This window comes from Vipera berus (assembly GCF_964194415.1).
Source record: "Vipera berus genome assembly, chromosome: 4".
Lineage (NCBI taxonomy): Eukaryota > Metazoa > Chordata > Lepidosauria > Squamata > Viperidae > Vipera > Vipera berus.
Window position 1 is genome coordinate 63,517,917 of NC_138206.1, and position 20,567 is coordinate 63,538,483.

Sequence of the window (20,567 nt, forward strand, 5' to 3'; positions counted from 1 at the left end):
GGGGAGAGCCCCACAGCCTGAACCTGAGCCAAAATTAGTTCCCCTTGGGGTGAAATTTGACAGAGACCCCCCACAATTGGGTTTTTCCTTACTCACATCCTCACCTACATACAAGTATCTAAAATGACCCTCCCCAGTGAGGAGGCTAGAGTCAGGGTTGTCACCCTGGTTATGGAAGGTTCTGCAGCCCATTGGAAAATTAATAAAATATTTATTTTTTTAAAAAAAGACCTGAAGGTAAAATCCAAGTGATGCAGAGGGAGAGGCAAGGACTAGCTTGAAGAAGCCACGGGCAGCAGGAGTGAGTTGGCAACCACTGAAACAGCCATGGGGGTGGCTACAACCACCCCCGACACCCCTCAGCAGGCCAGGTTCCTAGGAGGAGGCACCCTCCAAGCACCCAGGGGAAGAGCCCCACAGCCCAAACCTGAACCAAAATTAGTTCCCCTTGGGGTGAAATTTGACAGAGACCCCCCACAATTGGGTTTTTCCTCACTCACATCCTCACCTACATGCAAGTATCTGAAATGACCCTCCCCAGTGAGGAGGCTAGAGTCAGGGTTGTCACCCTGGCTCTGGAAGGTGCTGCAGCCCATTGGATGGTGACCCTGCACAACTCCAGTGCCCCCAAACTCTTGAACTTCAACTGCTTCATGTTGGGGATGTTTTGAAGACCATCTGGATGATCAGAAGGTGCAGGACTGCAGAAAGATGGTGAGACCGGTCGCCACCCTGTAGCTGATTACACAGAAGAGGTGACCTGGCAGGTCACTTCAATTGGCCTAAGGACAACTTGGTGAGCTGCTTCCAGGATGGGCTCAATGATGACTTATATAATGCCTGAATCGCCTGCGGAGCGCTGGTCTGCCTGCATGACTGGTGCATCCTGGCTGAAGAAGCAGAGATTGACCAGAATCACAACCCATACTGGTCAGGTAAAATCTGGAAGAGATCTCCACCAGAAAAGAAAGAGGAGGTAACCAAACCCCTGGCGGCTCAACCATGCTCAACAACCTGCTTCAAATGTGTCAAGGAGGGACATCGTGCTCTGGAATGCCACATGAAAGCCCGAGCCAAGAAAGTAGACCAGCTGTCTGGGGGAAGGATACAGCCCTGAAGACCGGGAAGGTTATGGAGTTCCATCTAACCCCAAAGTCAAGAGGGGGAACTCCAACCCCACAGGGAGATGAACTGGGGATACCCAAAAATGAATATGATGGTGACCCCTTGGAAGTGGGCTGATCATGCCAATCACAATGCCCATAAAACTGTTAATCTCGTGCAAGGAAGAAAAGGTGGCTCTAAATACCATACTAGACTTGGGCTATACCAGGTGCCTAAATAGCCCAACCTTGATGGGAAAACTAGTGGTCTGACTGAGGAAGTTGAGGAACCTCATCACCTTCTGCCAACTCAATGGGTCCATCACCAGCTTTGTCACTGAACCCCTGGGTCTTACCATGGAGAGCTATTCCAAGACTTTAATTTTCATAGTGGCACCTTATATGGATTGGCACCTTGTTATAGGGCTGACATGGTTGAAAAGATGGAACCTAGAGGTAGATTGGCGGGAAGGGATCTTGAGATTCCCTAAAGAGTGGAATCTCCCATCTGAGAAAATCCAGGGTGAGAAGGGGAAGCCAGACTGAGAAATGGCAGTGATAGCGAATGGTTAAAAGGCATACCCGGGGAGTACTGTGATTTAGTGAGGTGTTCAGTGAGATGGGTTCAGATGAACTCCCTCCTCACCGGTCCACAAATTGTGCTATCGAGATCATCCCCGGAGCCAAACTCCCAAAGCCCAAAATATACTCCACGACTCCCAGACAGCTAGACAAACTGTGACAATTTATAGATAAGAATCTAGCCCAGAATTTCATACAGCCAGTGAGACCCTGAGTGGCAGCCCTTGTATTGTTCTGGGAAAAGAAAGATGGTTCTCTTCATCTCTGTGTTGACTTTAGAGGTCTTAATGCCATGTGCATGGAAAATGTGTACCCCTTGCCCCTCATGAAAGACATGCTGGCCTACCTCGCCAAGGGAAAAGTGTTTTCTAAACTGGACTTGCAAGAGGCATATTACTGGGTTAGAATCAAAGAGAGAGACAAGTGGAAGACAGCTTTCAAGTGTCCCCTAGGTTGCTTCCAATTTAAAGGGTTCCCAAGGTTGCCTACTCCTGCCCTGTTCTATAATCGTACAATTAAATGTCATTCCATTGAAGCTTAATTTACAAATAATATATACTAATATTGATACTATAATGTTTTAATGAAAACATACCGGTATCCAGTTTGTACTCACAAGCTTATACATGACAATAGTTGCAATCTGAGATGCGAAGTATTAATATTCTTGGGTACCTAAAAGTTAAGAGACACTACAGTGTTAACTCAGAGTTTGAATTAAAATATAACAGCCCAAATATAATATAAGTATCAGCCCAAAGTAGGCATAGGAAGGAAGCTGGTACTGAAAGCTTCCATTAAGTAATTTATTGGAATCTTTTTATAGAGTTTTCTTAGTGAATTAAGTTTACAGGTAGTTTCCATTGTTATGTGAATGAAAAGCTTAGCCCATTTCCTGGGTAAAAAGCCGGATATTCATATCCCTCCAGAATAGGGTAAGGGCTTTCTGAAGTTCAAGGAAAAGACTACTTCATAGAGTTGCAACATGTACAGAAAAGGTTTGTCTCCCTGTTCCCATCAGATGACAATATTGAAGGTTAGGGACCTAGAACATACCCACCCAATCTGACCTAGTGGTGTTATATTATTATTACTCAAGACCCATGTCTTTACAATATAAACACAGCCATTTTGTGAGTGGATTGACAATAACTAATAACTAACACAAATGTTGTGGGTTTGTTTGCTCTCCTATTTAAAAAATGTGTAAAAAATTGTTTGTCATTTAATTGGTTATGAATCCATAGGTCATAATCATTCCTTTACTGTATTTTACAAAGTTTTGAAAACATGAGACTAACAATTTTAACTTGCAATATAATTTTATTTTCATATAAAGAGAACACTAACCCCTGGAGGTAATTGATGGGATAAGAAGAAGACCTCATCCCTGTGCCATCCATCTCCTTGCTTTTAGTTTTATGTACAGCTTTAAAAATGTTAATTATTTGTATATTTTTCTTTATTATTGTCTGTAAGCTGCCCAGACTTGTCTTTTAGATGGTTGCATATTAAATAAATAAATAAATAAATAAACAAATAAATAAATAAATAAATATCTTATAAAAAACTGCATGCTGTTTTTAATTAATGAATATACAGCATGTATGTGTATGTGTACATACATACATACTATATATGTACACTGTATATTAATTCATATATTCTCTGTGTATATATAAGGCAGAACCTGAAAAACAAGGAAATATCTGCTAGTCTCATCTTAAATTTTAAAGTAGAAATAACTGAACAACTTGCAAAAAATGACCTTTGTAAAATAGTGAACATATTTATTAGATTTACATTATGGAACACGTTTAAAGTGATATAACTAGACTTGCTTTAGTGATATTAAAGTTTACTGCATTCTTTAGTTTCTGTAATTTTAAGTTGAATGCTACTTTATTCAGAATTTTATAGGTAGGCTTAGTAGTGAACTATGCAGTGAAAAACAAATAATAAGGAACTAAACATTCCTGTGATTAATCCATGCTCTAAGAAACTATTTATATGTTCTGTTCCAGTTGCTTTATAAGCAGCATGTTTATCCCTGTCACTCATTACAGTGGATTATCTTAAAATGGATTGTGGTGACTGTAATTCTGTTCTGTCCAAATTAAATCTCTTGGGATAAATAAGTTCAGATATATCTGTGGCCTCAGAATACTATCTAAGCAGAATACTGAACTTCAATTTGTAATATTCTATTCGTCATAAAATTCTTCAATCTCTCTCTTTTTTTACACATTGGCTATTTCTCAGTTATTTCTTTTAAAAATAAAATGGCTGGCAAGAAGCGAAGAAATTTATCTTACAAAAAGGTAGCTGTATATTAATTGGAAATTCTAGTTTGTACTGCAAGCTATATTGTAAATGATACTTTGAAAATATTGATGTGTAATTCTTTGTATTATTTTCTAGGCGGTGAGAAGACAGAAGTTTCTTGAACAAAGTATCCACTCTGCTCAGGAGATTGACAAAACCCTTCAGTTAATTCAAGAGTCTCTGGCTTTCATTGATCGACAATTAACAGGATACATTACAGACCGAATTGATGCAGCACATGTACCCCAAGAAGCACAGGTGAGCCATATAACATGTAATTACATTAAATAGTTTTATATTTCAAGATGTAAGTAAGAATTTATTTTATTAGATTGTTCTAAACTTAACAATGATTCTAGAGTTATCATTGATCTAATTCTTACAAAATTGCCAGCTGGCAAATGTAAGAGGAACTGCTTGCAATCAAAAAGATCACATATATTTTTGAGTAAAATGATCTTTTAAGTTTCTTTTATCTTTCCTGATGCTAATGTAACATTATTTTATCGCATCAAATTAAAAGTTTGCAAATGTTTGTACTGTAAATTTAAAGTAGGAAAATGAATACTATATTTTTATCATGCCATAAGTTACTCATTGTGATTACTATTTTCAATTAACACCATGAATTCTTATTGAATTAACATACAAATATTTCATTTAATTATTTGGGTAATTTTATGCATATTGTGTTGCATAAAAGGAGCAGAGTTATACAGATAGATAAAAGCCAATTTTGTGTAATAGTTAAGGCATCAGACTAGAAACCACGAGACCATGAATTCTAGTCCTACCTTACACTCAAAGTCAGCTCAGTGACCTTGGGCTAATCATTTTTTCTCAGCTCTAGGAAAGAGGCAATGTATGTATGCATGTACATGTGTGTATGTGTGTGTTTATATTCCCCATTCAATCATGTTTGATTCTTGGAGACTGCCTGGACAAGTCCCTGAAGAGTTGTTGTTTTTTTTGACTAATTTCTTGGACAAACCACTTATGAAAAACTTGGCCAAAGAAAACCTCATATATACACACACAAACATACATACATACATTCTGATGGGTAAACTTTTCTAGTATCTTTATGTAGGTGTTAAATGGAGGGACCATTAAAAGGATAAAAAAGAAAGCAATTATATATAATCTGGCTACATTGCAAACTATGTATGTAAAACCAAAATCAATATCTTGCATTTATATAAATTTCATATACAGAAACAATTGGGGCCCCAGGCCAATGACATAACCAAGTTTTAAAGCCTTTTGGGAGGCCAAAAGGATGGGTGTGAATCTCACTTCAGGAAGCACAACTTTTTCTCTGGATACTGACAGCTGAAATTCCTTTACTGTTGGGGTCTATAGCATGCATGGGTGGGGTGGACCAATCCCATTGACGTGAGATGGTTCTTCAGGTAGTCTGGACCCAGGCCACAAAGCACTTTAAAGGCGATAACCAACACCTTGAACTGGAGCTGGAATCAAACTGGCAACCAGTGCAACTTGTGCAACATGAGTCATCTTAGAGAACCAAGAACTATCTGTGCAATTTCATTCTGTGCTAGCTGTAGCTTCCAAATGTTCTTCAAGGATAGCCCCACATAGAGTCCATTGTAAAGTCCAGACATAAGATGACCAGGGCTGAGTAACAGATTGCAGGGAGTCATGATTCAGGAAAGGGCACAACTGGCTCAATGAAAGATTCCTCAAAGGCTCTCCTAATCACAATTACCACCTGCTTTTCAAGCAGGAGTTGAGAGTCCAGGAAAACTCCCAAGTTCTGGGTATGTCTGGAGCAGTTCAATCCCATCCAGAACTAAAGATGTTAAAGTCCCTGATCCTGAAGCTCATGCACCAAAAGCCACTCAGTCTTACCATTACCTTACCATTAATATTACGATTGGATTTAATTTTTGACATCTCATCCAACTAATAAATTATACAGAGCTCAGACAAATCATCCTTTAATATTTTAATGTTAAATATTATTTTATGAAGAAACATAATTAAAGAATAGAAAACTGGAAATCTCATTTATCGCAGAAATTGAACTATCCTTTTCTTAATTGAAGGGATTACTACAAATAATACTATTATTTTTGTAACTCTAGTATGTATGTATTTTAATTTCTTCTGTTCATGCTGTGGTATTTAATTATTTATTTAGAGCCTTTACATAGTTACCCAATACACATAATGCAATTCTGAATAGGTGACAAAAAGTTAATTATATTTTGAACAAACACCTCAAATTTATCATTATTTATTTATTCATTTTATTATTAAATTTATCCCATCTCTCTGTTTGAGGCAAGTCTAGGTTTTGGAGTGACTCTTGTTGTACAGTTCCATCCATACTATAAAAATCTCCACTTGCACAATGTTTATTTCTCTTTTGGGGCCATCTGTGAAAATATATATATATATGAAATCTAATCTAGACTATCAGCCAACTTTCAAAGCAAAGTGTTAAAGTATACAAATGAATATAGATGAAGTTCAAACCAATTCTATCAACAATGTACAATCTATTAGTGTACTTATACTATTGGAATTCAACTTTAATAATTTAAATTTATTTATTCCCATGTCTTTGTGTAAATTCAGACATTTTTATCTTGTAAAAGTAATATAATTTGATTCAAACCCTGTCTTCTCTCCACCATCACCACCACCCCTGCACCCATCTAGAAAATTCAGTCAGAGTTGACAAGCCATGAGGTTAGCTTGGATGAAATGAAGAAACGTAACCGGGGTAAAGATTCTGCCAAAAGGATATTCTCTCAAATTGACACTGCACAGGTTTGTGAACTTAATTTGCTTTTGCACATTAATTTAAAATCTACCTTCAAATATTCAAAATAAAGTTTAATTATGTGTTAATCATGCCAGAAATAGAACTAATGTGGTGCAACGCTTTGCATCTGATTTAAAAATATGCTTTGCAGCACACAAATTCTTGTTTAATGTAAAGTTTATAATGATCGCTACATAAGAGACATAGCATTTATAAAACTAATATTGATAAACTAATTTAGCATGTTAATTAACTACTGCACATCCTATTTATTACATGACAAAATTTGGCCACCCTTAAAGTAATAATATAAGTTGAATCCAAAATTATGGTATGTTAATTAAACTAATCAAATGGCTGGGGAATTTTTTAAAATATGGAGTTAACAGTTCACGGTGGGTAGTAACATAAAATGAAAAATATGACATGATTTATCAGTGCAGAATTTCCAAACTCTATTGACACGCTTTATGCAAATGTAAACATATATGTCTCCTTCTCTTCCAGGAAGATCATTTATATAGTAGCTGCTGGTAGAATTTTGTTTTCAGATTACATTTTTGGGTAGATAATTCCTTTTCTTTCATATTCACATATTTTGCACTGACCACCAGAGGCAGATTGAATGTATCTGAGGAATAATATTTCTTAAAAAAATCCACGGCTTAACATATTTTCTAAATTCAATGCATACAATTAACTGCTATTTCCACATGCAGATAATGAATTCTAAATATGAGATCACTATTTGTTTCTTGTTGTTATTTGGAGAAGGAAATGGCAACCCACTCCAGTATCTTTGCCATGAAAACCCTATGGACAGTACCAAAAGGCAAAACGATATGATGCTGGAAGATGAGCCCCTCAGGTCAGAAGGTGTCCAATATGCTACTGGGGAAGAGCAGAGGGCTAGTACTAGTAGCGCCAGAAAGAATGAAGTGACTGGGCCAAAGCCGAAAGGACGCTCAGCTGTGGATGTGTCTGGTGGTGAAAGGAAAGTCCGATGCTGTAAAGATTTTTTCTCCATAGGAATCTGGAATGTAAGATACATGAATCAAGGCAAGCTGGACGTAGTCAAACAAGAGATGACAAGACTGAACATTGACATCTTAGGTATCAGCGAACTAAAATGGACAGGAATGGGTGAATTTAATTCAGACGACCATCAGGTATACTACTATGGGGAAGAATCCCTCAGAAGAAATGGAGTAGCCTTCATAGTCAATAAAAGAGTAGGAAAAGCAATACTGGGATACAATCCTCAAAATGACAGAATGATGTCAGTTCGAATCCAAGGCAAACCATTCAATATCACAGTAGTCCACGTCTATGCCCCAACCACCAGTGCTGAAGAGGATGAAATTGACCGGTTCTATGAAGCACTACAGCACCTTATAGAACTAACACCAAAAAATGATGTCCTTATCATCATGGGGGATTGGAATGCTAAAGTAGGAAGCCAAAAGATAACTAGAATAACAGGCACGTTTGGCCTTGGAGTACAAAATGAAGCAGGGCACAGGCTGATAGAATTTTGTCAAGAGAATACTTATTTATTTTATTTTATTTAATAATATTTATATACCGCCCTTCTCCCGAAGGACTCAGGGCGGTGAACAGGGCAAGAATAAAAATACAAAGTTACAAAAATTAAAAAAAGAATTAAATATTTGCCCACTAAAAACAGTAAATACAATATTAAAACCCAATAAAACAACAATAAAAAACCCCACCAATCCCCCATCAGGCCAGGCCGGCTTGTTCGAATAAGAATGTTTTTAGATCGCGACGAAAGGAGCGAAGATCGGGCGCCATCCCGAGCTCAACCGGTAACTGATTCCATAGCGAAGATCGGGCGCCCACAGAGAAGGATCTCCCCCTGGGGGCCACCAATCGACATTCTCTGATCGGTGGCACCTTGAGGAGGCCCTCTCTGTGGGAGCACACAGGGCGGAGGGAAGTTGATGCTGGCAGCAGGTGCTCCCTGAGGTACTCCGGACCCATGCCATGTAGGGCCTTAAACACCATTACCAGTACCTTGAATCTCACCCGGAAGACAACTGGTAACCAATGCAGCTCACGGAGCAGAGGTGTAACATGGGAGTATCGGGAGACTCCCAACACAACTCTCGCGGCTTCATTCTGTACCAGTTGGAGCCTCCGGGTGGTCCTCAAGGGCAGCCTCATGTAGAGAGCGTTGCAGTAGTCCAGACGAGAGGTCACGAGCGCGTGAGTGACCGTGCATAAGTCATCCCGGCCTAGATAGGGCCGCAACTGGCGCACCAGGCGAACCTAGGCGAAAGCCCCCCTAGTCACAGCCACTATGTGATCTTCCAGAGTGAGCCGTGAATCTAGGAGGACTCCCAAGTTGCGAGCCCTATCTACGGGGGGTAATAATTCACCCCCCATAGAGAGAGATGGAATATCCGAATTAACCCGGGATGCAGGTATGCAAAGCCACTCAGTCTTGTCATGGTTGAGTTGAAGTCTGTTCCTCCCTATCCAGTCCCGAACCGCCTCCAGGCAACGGGACATCACGTTGAGGGCATCACTGGGGTGGTTTGGGGTCAAAATAAAAAGCTGGGTATCATCAGCGTACTGATGATACCCAACTCCAAAGCCACGAATGATCTCACCCAGCGGTTTCATATAGATGTTGAACAGGAGAGGCGAGAGGACCGACCCCTGAGGAACTCCACAAACGAGAGACCTCAAGGTCGACCTCTGCCCCCCTGTCAACACCGACTGCGAACGTCCCAGGAGATAGGTGGAGAACCACTGCAAAACCGTGCCTCCCACTCCCAATCCCCTGAGACGCCGCAGCAAGATACCATGGTCGATGGTATCGAAAGCCGCTGAGAGGTCTAATAGGACTAGGACAGAGGAATGTCCCCTGTCCCGAGCCCTCCAGAGATCATTCACCAGCGCGTCCAATGCCGTCTCCGTGCTGTACCCGGGCCTGAAACCCGATTGGTACGGGTCTAGATAATCCGCTTCATCCAGGACCAGAGGGAGCTGATGCGCCACCACACTCTCAACAACCTTCGCAAGAAAGTGAAGGTTGGAGACCGGACGAAAGTTGTTCAACACAGCTGGGTCCAAGGCAGGCTTCTTGAGGAGAGGCCTCACCACCGCCTCTTTCAAGACAGCGGGGAAGCTACCCTCACTCAGAGAAGCCGATATAACTGCCTGGAACCAGCTTCGTGTCCTCTCCCGGGCTGCATAAACCAGCCAGGAAGGGCACGGGTCCAATAAACATGTGGTGGAGCTCAGCCTCCCCATAATCCTGTCCACTTCCTCCGGAGTCACAGAATCAAACTCCTCCCAGGTAATATCGACAAGACCGCCCGTGTCCTGATCATCAGACTCTGCCCAGTCAGAGTCCAGACCGGTCATAGCAAACACTCTTTTCCAACAACCCAAGAGGCGGCTGTACAATATGGACCTAACCAGACGGTCAACACAGAAATCAGATTGACTATGTGCTCTGCAGCCAAAGATGGAGAACCTCTATACAGTTAGTAAAAACAAGACCAGGAGCTGACTGTGGCTCAGACCATCAGCTTCTCATTGCAAAGTTTAGGCTTAAACTGAAGAAAGTAGGGAAAAGCACTAGGCCACTCAGGTATGAATTAAATCATATCCCTGTTGAATATACAGTAGAGGTGACAAATAGATTTAAGGAATTAGATCTGATAGACAGAGTGCCTGAAGGTCTTGGTTATGATCTTTAAGTCCTTACATGGCATGGGTCCGGGTTACCTCAGGGACCACCTGCTGCCGGCGTCAACTCCCCTCCGCCCTGTGCGTTCCCACAGAGAGGGCCTCCTCAGGGTGCCTCCGGTCAGGGAATGCCGACTGGTGGCCCCCAGGGGGAGGGCCTTTTCTGTGGGCGCTCCGGCATTATGGAATGAACTGCCGGTGGAGCTCCGGATGTCATCAGACCTCCGAACCTTCCGTCGCGGCCTGAAGACCCACTTATTTGAATTAGCTGGTCTGGCCTGATGGGGGAATATGGGTTTTTAAATTGTTGTTCTTAGTATTGTATTATTGTTTTTTTTAACTGGGCATTGGTTTAATCTTTTTTAACTTTTGTATTGTTATTTATATATGCCCTGTGAACCGCCCTGAGTCCCTAGGGAGAAGGGCGGTATACAAATTAAATAAAACCTAAACCTAAACCTGAAGAACTATGGACGGAGGTTCGCGACATTGTACAACAGGTAGCAACCAAAACCATCCCAAAGAAAAAGAAATGCAAGAAAGCAAAATGGCTGTCTGAGGAAGTTTTGCAAATAGCTGATGAAAGGAGGGAAGCGAAAGGCAAGGGAGAAAAAGAAAGATACGCCCAATTGAATGTAGAATTCCAGAGAATAGCTAGAAGAGATAAGAATGCCTTCTTAAATGAACAGTGCAAAGAAATAGAAGAAAACAATAGAATAGGGAGGACCAGAGATCTTTTCAAGAAAATTGGAGAGATGAAGGGAATGTTTAATGCAAAAATGGGCATGATAAAGGACCAAAATGGCAGGGACCTAACAGAGGCAGAAGAGATTAAGAAGAGGTGGCAAAATTACACAGAAGAACTATACAAGAATGAGCTTAACGTCCCTGATAATCACAATGAGGTGGTCACTCACCTCGAGCCAGACATCCTAGAATGTGAAGTGAAGTGGGCCTTAGAAAAGCTGAGCAACAACAAAGCTAGTGGAGGTGACAGTATTCCAGCTGAGCTATTCAAAATCTTAAAAGACAATGCAGTAAAAGTGCTACACTCAATTTGCCAGCAAATTTGGAAAACTCAACAGTGGCCACAGGATTGGAAAAGATCAGTTTACATTCCAATTCCAAAGAAAGGCAGTGCCAAAGAATGATCAAACTATCGCACCATTGCACTCATTTCTCCTGCTAGTAAAGTTATGCTTAAAATCCTACAATCTAGACTCCAGCAGCATGTGGATCAAGAACTACCAGAAGTACAGGCATGATTTCGAAGAGGCAGAAGAACTAGAGATCAAATTGCCAACATACGCTGGATCATGGAGAAAGCTAGAGAGTTCCAGAAAAACATCTACTTCTGCTTCATTGACTATGCTAAAGGATTTGATTGTGTGGATCATAAGAAACTGTGGCAAGTTCTTAAAGAGATGGGCATACCAGACCATCTTATTTGTCTCTTGAGAAACCTATATGTGGGCCAAGAAGCAACAGTGAGAACTGGACACGGAACCACTGATTGGTTCAAAATTGGGAAAGGAGTCTGGCAAGGCTGTATACTGTCGCCCTGCCTATTTAACTTATATGCAGAGCACATCATGAGAAAGGCAGGGCTAGAAGAATAAAAAGTTGGAATTAAGATTGCTGGAAGAAATATAAACAACCTAAGATATGCAGATGATACCACTCGAATGGCAGAAAATGAAGAAGAACTAAAGAGCCTCTTGTTGCGGGTGAAGAAGGAGAGTGCAAAAGTTGGGTTGAAACTTAACATTAAGAAAACCAAGATCATGGCATCTGGCCCTCTCAATTCTCGGTAAATAGATGGGGAAGAAATGGAGGTAGTGACAGATTTTATTTTTCTGGGCTCCAAGATCACTGCAGATGGGGACTGTAGCCAAGAAGTTAAACGACGCTTGCTCCTCAGGAGGAAAGCCATGACAAATCTAGACAGCACACTAAAAAGCGGAGACATCACCCTGTCAACAAAAGTGCGTATAGTCAAGGCTATGGTCTTCCCAGTTGCAATGTATGGTAGTGAAAGTTGGACCATAAAAAAGGCTGAGCGCCAAATAATTGAGGCCTTTGAATTGTGGTGCTGGAGAAGACTCCTGCGAGTCCCTTAGACTGCAAGGCAATCAAACCGGTCAGTCCTAGAGGAGATCAACCCTGACTGCTCTTTAGAAGGCCAGATCCTGAAGTTAAAACTCAAATACTTTGGCCACCTAATAAGAAGGAAGGACTCACTGGACAAAAGCCTAGTGCTGGGAAAGATTGAGGGCAAGAGAAGAAGGGGACGACAGAGAATGAGGTGGCTGGATGGAGTCACTGAAGCAGTAGGCGTGAGCTTAAATGGACTCCAGAAGATGGTAGAGGACAGGAAGGCCTGGAGGAACGTTGTCCATAGGGTCGCGATGGGTCGGACATGACTTCGCAGCTAACAACAACAACAAATTTGTTTCTTGTATGGAGTGATATATTGCATAAAAATTTGAAGAAAATAATTAATATAAATTAATCCACAGGAGAAGGAGAACTGTACAGTTGTTTTCAGTCTGGTGTTTCTATGTATATTGTCTGTTGCTTTTGGCTATCAGTCACATTTTATTTAAAATATGTTTTGGTTCAATTTTGATATACTGTACTTTCAAAAGAATATTAAAATATAGAGATCCAAGATATACTGTGCCCTACTTTAAGAGTCTAAGGAGAGTTATAAATCTGTTGAATTGGATTTATTATTGAACTTATTTATTTATTTATTTATTTTATTACATTTAAAGCTTTGTGCTCATATCTTTCCTTCCTTATATTTTTTTTCAGAAAAAATTACAAGATGTCTTCATGAAATTTCGTTTGTTCCAAAAGCCAGCCAATTTTGAGCAGCGATTACAAGAAAGTAAAAGGATTTTAGATGACGTGAAATTGCAAGTGCCAAAGTTGGAATGGAGAAGTGTTGAGCAGGAAGCAATGCAGTCACAGCTGGATAATTGTATGGTGAGTATTTCAAAGGAAGTTATCTCTCACAATGTCATGCATTTTATTATCCTTCAGGCAAATTGCAAACATGAGTTACATTTTGTTTAAATAAAAATACAGTTCCTTTTTTCTTGTGTTCATTAGAAATTATATAAAACTCTTAGTGAAGTGAAATCTGAAGTGGAAACAGTAATAAAAACTGGGCGTCAGATTGTACAGAAGCAGCAAACCGAAAATCCCAAAGAACTAGATGAAAGGCTGACAGCTTTGAAATTACAGTATAATGATTTGGGTGCCAAGGTATGCTTTCCAACTTATTTCCTGATACTTATGTAAAAGATAAGTGCACTTTGTATTTATTTCTTTATTTTTTAATTAGAAAATATATAACTTTCATTACCAAATATTTAAAGTGGCCAACTAATGCATACAATTTAAATGTAATTCATGCCCTTGAAAGAACCAGTTATTGCATATTTTATTTCTCCCTGCTCTCTTATTCATACATACTGTATTTATGTTAAGTATGAAAGAGAATATTTTTTTTTATGTAAGGATCAGCCAAATCCACATTCTCACAAGGTTCTTGCCCTTGATGCTTATATGAGCATCATTCAAATAATACCAATTTTTCACAATTATTTTTATGAATCTATGTACATGTTGTATTTTATTTTCTGTATAGGTAGATACATATGTAGAATAATTCTCCACCATCTTTTAGACAAATTACTATAATGTAATACAATTGCATTTACTTTGCGGTATTACTTTTACATAGTATAAGTTATACTATAGTATAGTATTAGTATCTATGGACATTCTCAAGGTGGGTTTTCAAGAGGCAACATGACTTTCTTGTTTGCTTTTTGAAGATGTTTCACTTCTCATTCAAGATACTTCTTCAGCTCAGAGCTGAAGATCATTCTTGGATGAGAAGCAAAACGACTTCAAAGAAAAACAAGAAAGTCCTGTTGCCTCTTGAAAAAGCACTTTGGGATATAGTATTAGTAGTTATAGTGAATTTATAACAGTTATAATGGTTAGGGGTTTCTTATAAAAGAAGAAATAAATAACCTGTTTTAGTTTACACACAAATTCAGCTTGAGGAAAGACCTGGAACAGAATTCATTCTTAACTTAGAGACTTGCTATATTTAGAAACATAATTTTTTTAAATAACCTGTTAATGATTTTAATGTAATCTGAGGTAAGATAATAATATCCTAGTGGTAAATAATATTTAGCTACCAACATGATGTTAATCTTTATCCAACCTAAAATTACATTAAAAACCATGGGGCACATAAACCTATCATTGTAATAGTACAGATCTATTTTAAACTACTGAGTGAAAGTAACAGAGTATTGGTAGATAATAAATACAGCAAGCATATAAAAATAAAGGCTTTAAGATGGCAGTATTTTTTATATTTTTTATAATAGTGAAATTACAATGAAATCAACACGATCAATCTTCCCAACATAAAAACAGGATTTTTGTATATGTATATAATCTCTTATGTCATCTGAATATGTCAGTGATGAATATTTAAATGAATCCTTAAACTTCTTTCACAATAATCATGTGCATTTTGTTATTAGTTTTTCTGCTGTAAAATGATAATTTGTAAACTATTTTTTGTATAATCAATATTGATTTATGGGAAAGAGTTAGCAATAGGTTCTGCTGTCAAAAATATTGTAAAGGCTTTTATATAAACTACATTTCAAATAATAAAATTAAAAATACACATACATCATTATGCTGAACAGGTGGACTAAATCATAGGGAAGAAATTGTTCATATATTGACAGCAAGCATGTCAAACAATAAATAATTTTACTAATGCTAATAGTAACAATACTAGAGAGAGAATGTGTCTCTCTGTTTTTTATGTACTATGTTCCTGAAACATACAGATCCTAAAAATATATATATAGAGTTCTTAATTAACAAGACTAATATTTCAAGAGGCACAGTTCTGAAACAATTGTAGAAAGTTGGTGGTTAAATGGAAATGGGGGAAAATTACAACCAAGCATGTAGACTTGAATAATGATAGCAGTTTGGATGGTAGACAGTTGTGAATATTTTTTTTTAAAAAAAAATTCCCTCCCTTTTTAACACAGGTAACAGAGAAAAAGCAAGAACTAGAGAAATGTTTGAAATTATCTCGGAAACTCAGAAAGGAAATGAATGCTCTGACAGAATGGCTGGCAATGATAGATTCAGAACTGACAAAGAGATCAGCAATAGAAGGAGTGCCTATCAATTTAGATGCTGAACTTGCCTGGAGCAAGGTAAACATTTTTGTCTTACTTTTAAACTCACATATATGGCTCAGTGGGTTAGGACGCTGAGCTTGTCAATCAGAAGGTCGGCAGTTTGGTGGGTCGAATCCCGAGTGCCGCGTAACAGAGTGAGCACCTGTTACTTGTCCCAGCTTCTGCCAACCTAGCAGTTCAAAAGCACATAAAAATGCAAGTAGAAAAATAGGGACCACTGCGGTGGGAAAGTAACAGCGTTCCGTGCGCCTTTGGTGTCTAGTCATGCCGGCCACATGACCACGGAGACGTCCTTGGACAAGCGCTGGCTCTTCGGCTTTGAAACGGAGATGAGCACCGGCCCCTAGAGTCGGAAACAACTAGCACGAATGAGCGGGGGAACCTTTACCTGTATATTTTTCCCTGCAGTCCCCACCATTTCTTAAAACATTTTTCCTTCATCATTGCAAACTGTGTATTATTTAATCCTTAAATAGTTAGGCTTTTGTCTTTTACTATCACAAGGCTTTAATGTTTCATGCTGTGTACCAAAGCAGACCAACAAAAAAAGAACACAAAGCTTTAAACTGCATATCGTGACAGGTTTCAGGTGTCATATTGTTTAGTGAAGTACCGCTCTAGGCAAACAAAGTAATTTCATAGCAAAAATAATTGGGCATACTTTTTGAAACTGTTATTCAATTATGTCCTTATTTTCATTTTTGTAAATGAAAGGCTATTTTTTAAAAAATAAATAAATAAATTAAGGCTATGATACAATGTTTGGATTTTATTTATTTGCTTTAAATTGTAAGTTTTCATCTTTTCAAACTTTTCCTTATAAATATAGCTGCCATATGCAGTTTTTCCCAGCACAGGTTGTCCTTAGATTACAATGGCTATTGGCAGTGCTTTTTTTGTAAAAAAAAAAAAAGGTGCCAGAACTCACACACATCATACAACCTGCCTTGCCTACCCTGCAAGGTTCCATCCAAAAAAGGTGCCAGAACTCCGTTCTGGGCGTTCTATGACAAAAAAAGCCCTGGGAACTGCAAGTGCAGTGATAAAGTGCAATATCACATGATCACTTAGTAAAGGTAACCAGGCCGTCCCAATTATTCTTGTAGCCCCAAGATGGTGTGGGTTGTTAAATGGAAAAAGGCAGAGGTCCAAAAACAAGGAACATAAGTGGGTGTGTGGGTAATATGGAGATGGTGCAGGTGGGCACTGTAAAATACATTGGAAATGTGTGGGCTGTGGGCAGACCTGTAGGGGCTGTGGTCCAGTGGGGGTTGCTGCAGAAGGGCACATACTATGGACTGCAAGGATGCAAAGGGTGCTATGGGGCACAAGATCCCTGGAATCTCCTACTCCAGGATAGGTCTCCTTGAGAGGAAAAAAGCAGCAGGAATGTCTTGTGTGAATTATTGGTGAGCTTTTCTGTGGTTTATTAAGTTTATTAGCAAATATTTCTTTGCTTTGTTTACTTTTTTATTCGATGACTGTTTTATGTGAATTCATAATCAGAATTGGATATGCTTCATACATAATTATGTCATTATATCATAAACAAATGATTTGGTGTGGTTTTTAATGGTACTTATATAAGTTGCATTTCATTACCAAATAATCATTGTTTTTAAAAAAAGGTTTGGATTCCATATAGTTTACAGCAAAACCAGCAGATCATTAGCAAATGAGGAAAACGGCTGTTACTGTAAAGCAGCCATTTTGTGGAGATGTGATCAATAAAATCTTAACTTATTTATCATTAGCTGCTTGATTAGATGTAGTGCTTTAGGGTACTATGTATTTATATTCACTATTAATGCAGATTTATTTCTTTCAATTTATTTTATTACGCAGTATCTAGTGGTGGGATTCATATAGGTGAAAAACTGGTTCTCTGTGTGGATGCTAATTTCGGAAGTCCATTCTGGGCCTGAGCAACAAAAAATTAACTACCAGTTCTGCCGAACTGATGCGAACTGGCTGAATCCCACCACTGAAAGTATCCTAATATATGAATGGCATCACTTTTATGCATAATGCAAATTTCAGAGTCATTGTCTTCGCATTTACTATTATTCATTCCATGTGTGCTTTCCATAGGGAACACAGTTGGAGACTGAAAAACGACAGCATCAGCTGAAGATTATCACTGACTTGGGAGAGGGACTGAAGATGGTGCTTAAAGGGAAAGAAAGATTGGTGAATGATAAACTCAGCCTTCTCAGTAGTAACTGGATTGCAGTAACTTCACGAGCTGAGGAATGGTTTAATTTGCTGCTGGTAAGAGTAAACAGTTAGCACTTCCTCTCTACTTTCATGATCACAGAGATGGAACATCACCTTTTTAGTTTTTTAGAGAGAGTTCCCTAGTGATTTAAATTGTTGTGATGTTATTTTATATAATAAAGACTTGTCTTTAAAATCACAATGATATCAGTTTTGTGTTTGTTATTTTTAAAATAAGAAACTATAAAACTACTGTATATTTTAAAAATTGCTACACAATTTTTATGTTTATTAATTCCAGAAAAATAATATTATTAATTATGTAATAACAGTTCAAGGATTTCTAAATTAATAATTTATAGCATAGTTTTTAATCTGCTTTCCTTGTGCTGCAAGAATATATATAATATATATATTATAAAAATGGCTATTGATTTTTTTTCTCACTTTGGATCCCAGTGTCTACATCACTGCAATAGAAGAAGAACTCTCTTTGCTTCATATCTCCCTTATATATAACTTAGTAAAGAATTAGAACTAGGTTTTAAAAAATTTCTGATTTCTCCTAGTATTTAGACCTATTTTTTCAGGTCTAAAGTAGTTTCATAGAACTGGTTTTATAGTTTTTGTATTTAGACAATATAATAATTTATGTAGTAATGCATTTTTTTTCCTTTTTTCCGTTTGATCCTAATTGTTTAAGAACATGCTGATTTCTCTTTACTTACTTCTAGGCATATCAGAAAGACATGGAAACATTTGATCAAAACCTTGCAAATATCACTACATGGATGTATCGAACAGAAATACTCTTGGATGAATCTGAAACCCAAAGCCCCCAGCAGAGAGACAACATTCTTAAGGTAACAAATGCAAACCTTTGATTTTTTTTTAAAAAAGTCTAGATGATTCTTTGTACACGAACATATTTGTATTACAGATTTGCCCTGCATGTTTTCAAGTAATCTTTTGAAATTAGAGAACATTATTTTTCTCTTCAAAATAATATTTTATCATAGCTTTTAAAATTCTTAGACAGCAAAGACTATTTTAAAACATGAGGTCTTGTGAGAAAAATATTTATTGTTAAGTGATTTCTATATTTCATAATGTTGAAGTAGCATTAGTAATTGGAGCCATGCTATTTCTAATATATAAGTGGAGAATTTTAAAAAAATCTTGGCATCATTGCCACTATAAATAGTGTACATAATCAAATATTCTGGAAATCTCCAACTATCTCAAGAAGTGTAAACTATTATTTTTCCTAAATCCAAAAATATAATACAGATCATTAACAATTTAGCAAATAAATTATCAGTGTATTTGATTTAAACTTATTTCATAGAGCAGAGGTCCCCAACCTTTTGGACACCAGGGACTGCAGAATACAGATAGGGCTTTGCTTGTTTGTGCGGACTGGTTGCTGCCATGCCGCGGCCCAGTACTGGTCCACGGACCGGGGGGTTGGGGACCTCTGTCATAGAGAATGGAAATTTCCTTAAAATCATCATAATATATTTTTAAAAGTCATCTAAGAAGGGAATATTTAACAGCAGGCAATTCTTGAAATGAAACAGCTACAGATATGCAATATAATTATATTTTTATATATAATTTAATAAACAGTTAATAACTTGTTCATTTTATAGAACTGTATATTAATAGGGTTTATTTGGGCTCAGATTTATATGATTTTACTGTAAGCAGTGCATCTTGGTTCCTTTTATTCATAACTGACCTAGAAGTCTATTCTGTGTCCAACATGTTCAGTATAAAATGGCAACAGGTTTTAGCTTAAATCATCAGCTTACTTGGTACAATTTTCTCAGTTGATGCACAAAATAAAACACCCGTGACTAGCTAGATCTCCTTTGGTGTCTTTGTAGTGAGAGCTTTGGAAAGCATCTTGCTTCATAACTACAAATAATTTTTTCTCCTGTTTAAATTAATTTTTAAGGGGAAATTCTACATAATGCTTTAATTGGTTAGTTGTGCATAGCTGTCAGGATATTTGGATTTCTTTCTTTTTCTCTTTCTTTTTTCCTGTTTTTATGTTTAATGTAAAACTCTGTGTTTTACTCATGTTTTATAGTGCTTAAAGGCTGAGCTAAATGATATGCATCCAAAGGTGGACTCTATTCGTGACCAGGCAACTGACTTGATGACAAACCGTGGAGGTCACTGCAGGAAAGTAATAGAACCTAAATTGACAGAGCTCAACCAACGGTTTACAACAATATCAGAAAGAATTAAATGTGAAAAGGTAAGAGAAATAGCCATGCAAAAAGAATTATATTCTTGAAAATGGAACATTTTAAGTTCATAATTCTAGAAAGCAATTTTCCAAATAAAAATTGGCAAGAATAAGAGTTAGCTGCATCTCTGAGGGTTTTATCTAAATGTGTGTGCTAACATTTATGGTGCTTTTATTCCAGGGACAGTTTACCTTCTCAGTTACATCTTTTGCTATCTATTTAAAAATTAACTTACTAAGAAAAGGCTGTGCATCTTTATCATAAGGGAACATATGTTATCATTCAAAAGGTGTTAATATATGTG

The 20,567-nt window shown here is 38.0% G+C and overlaps 1 protein-coding gene across 7 annotated transcripts in view; it reads left to right on the top strand.

The window, feature by feature from the left end:
* The window catches only part of DMD (dystrophin), a 931,439-nt gene that overhangs the window by 449,841 nt on the left and 461,031 nt on the right, over positions 1–20,567 (top strand). For all 7 annotated transcript variants that reach the window (XR_014026476.1, XM_081327957.1, XM_081327955.1 and 4 more), the window contains 8 exons: positions 4,107–4,268; positions 6,699–6,809; positions 13,345–13,518; positions 13,645–13,800; positions 15,633–15,803; positions 17,880–18,059; positions 18,740–18,868; positions 20,101–20,271. Coding sequence is in view for 6 of the 7 variants with exons in the window: in XM_081327957.1 (XP_081184083.1) it covers positions 4,107–4,268; positions 6,699–6,809; positions 13,345–13,518; positions 13,645–13,800; positions 15,633–15,803; positions 17,880–18,059; positions 18,740–18,868; positions 20,101–20,271 (1,254 nt within the window). In the remaining variant the exon portion in view is untranslated. The remainder of the gene's footprint in view (positions 1–4,106; positions 4,269–6,698; positions 6,810–13,344; positions 13,519–13,644; positions 13,801–15,632; positions 15,804–17,879; positions 18,060–18,739; positions 18,869–20,100; positions 20,272–20,567) is intronic.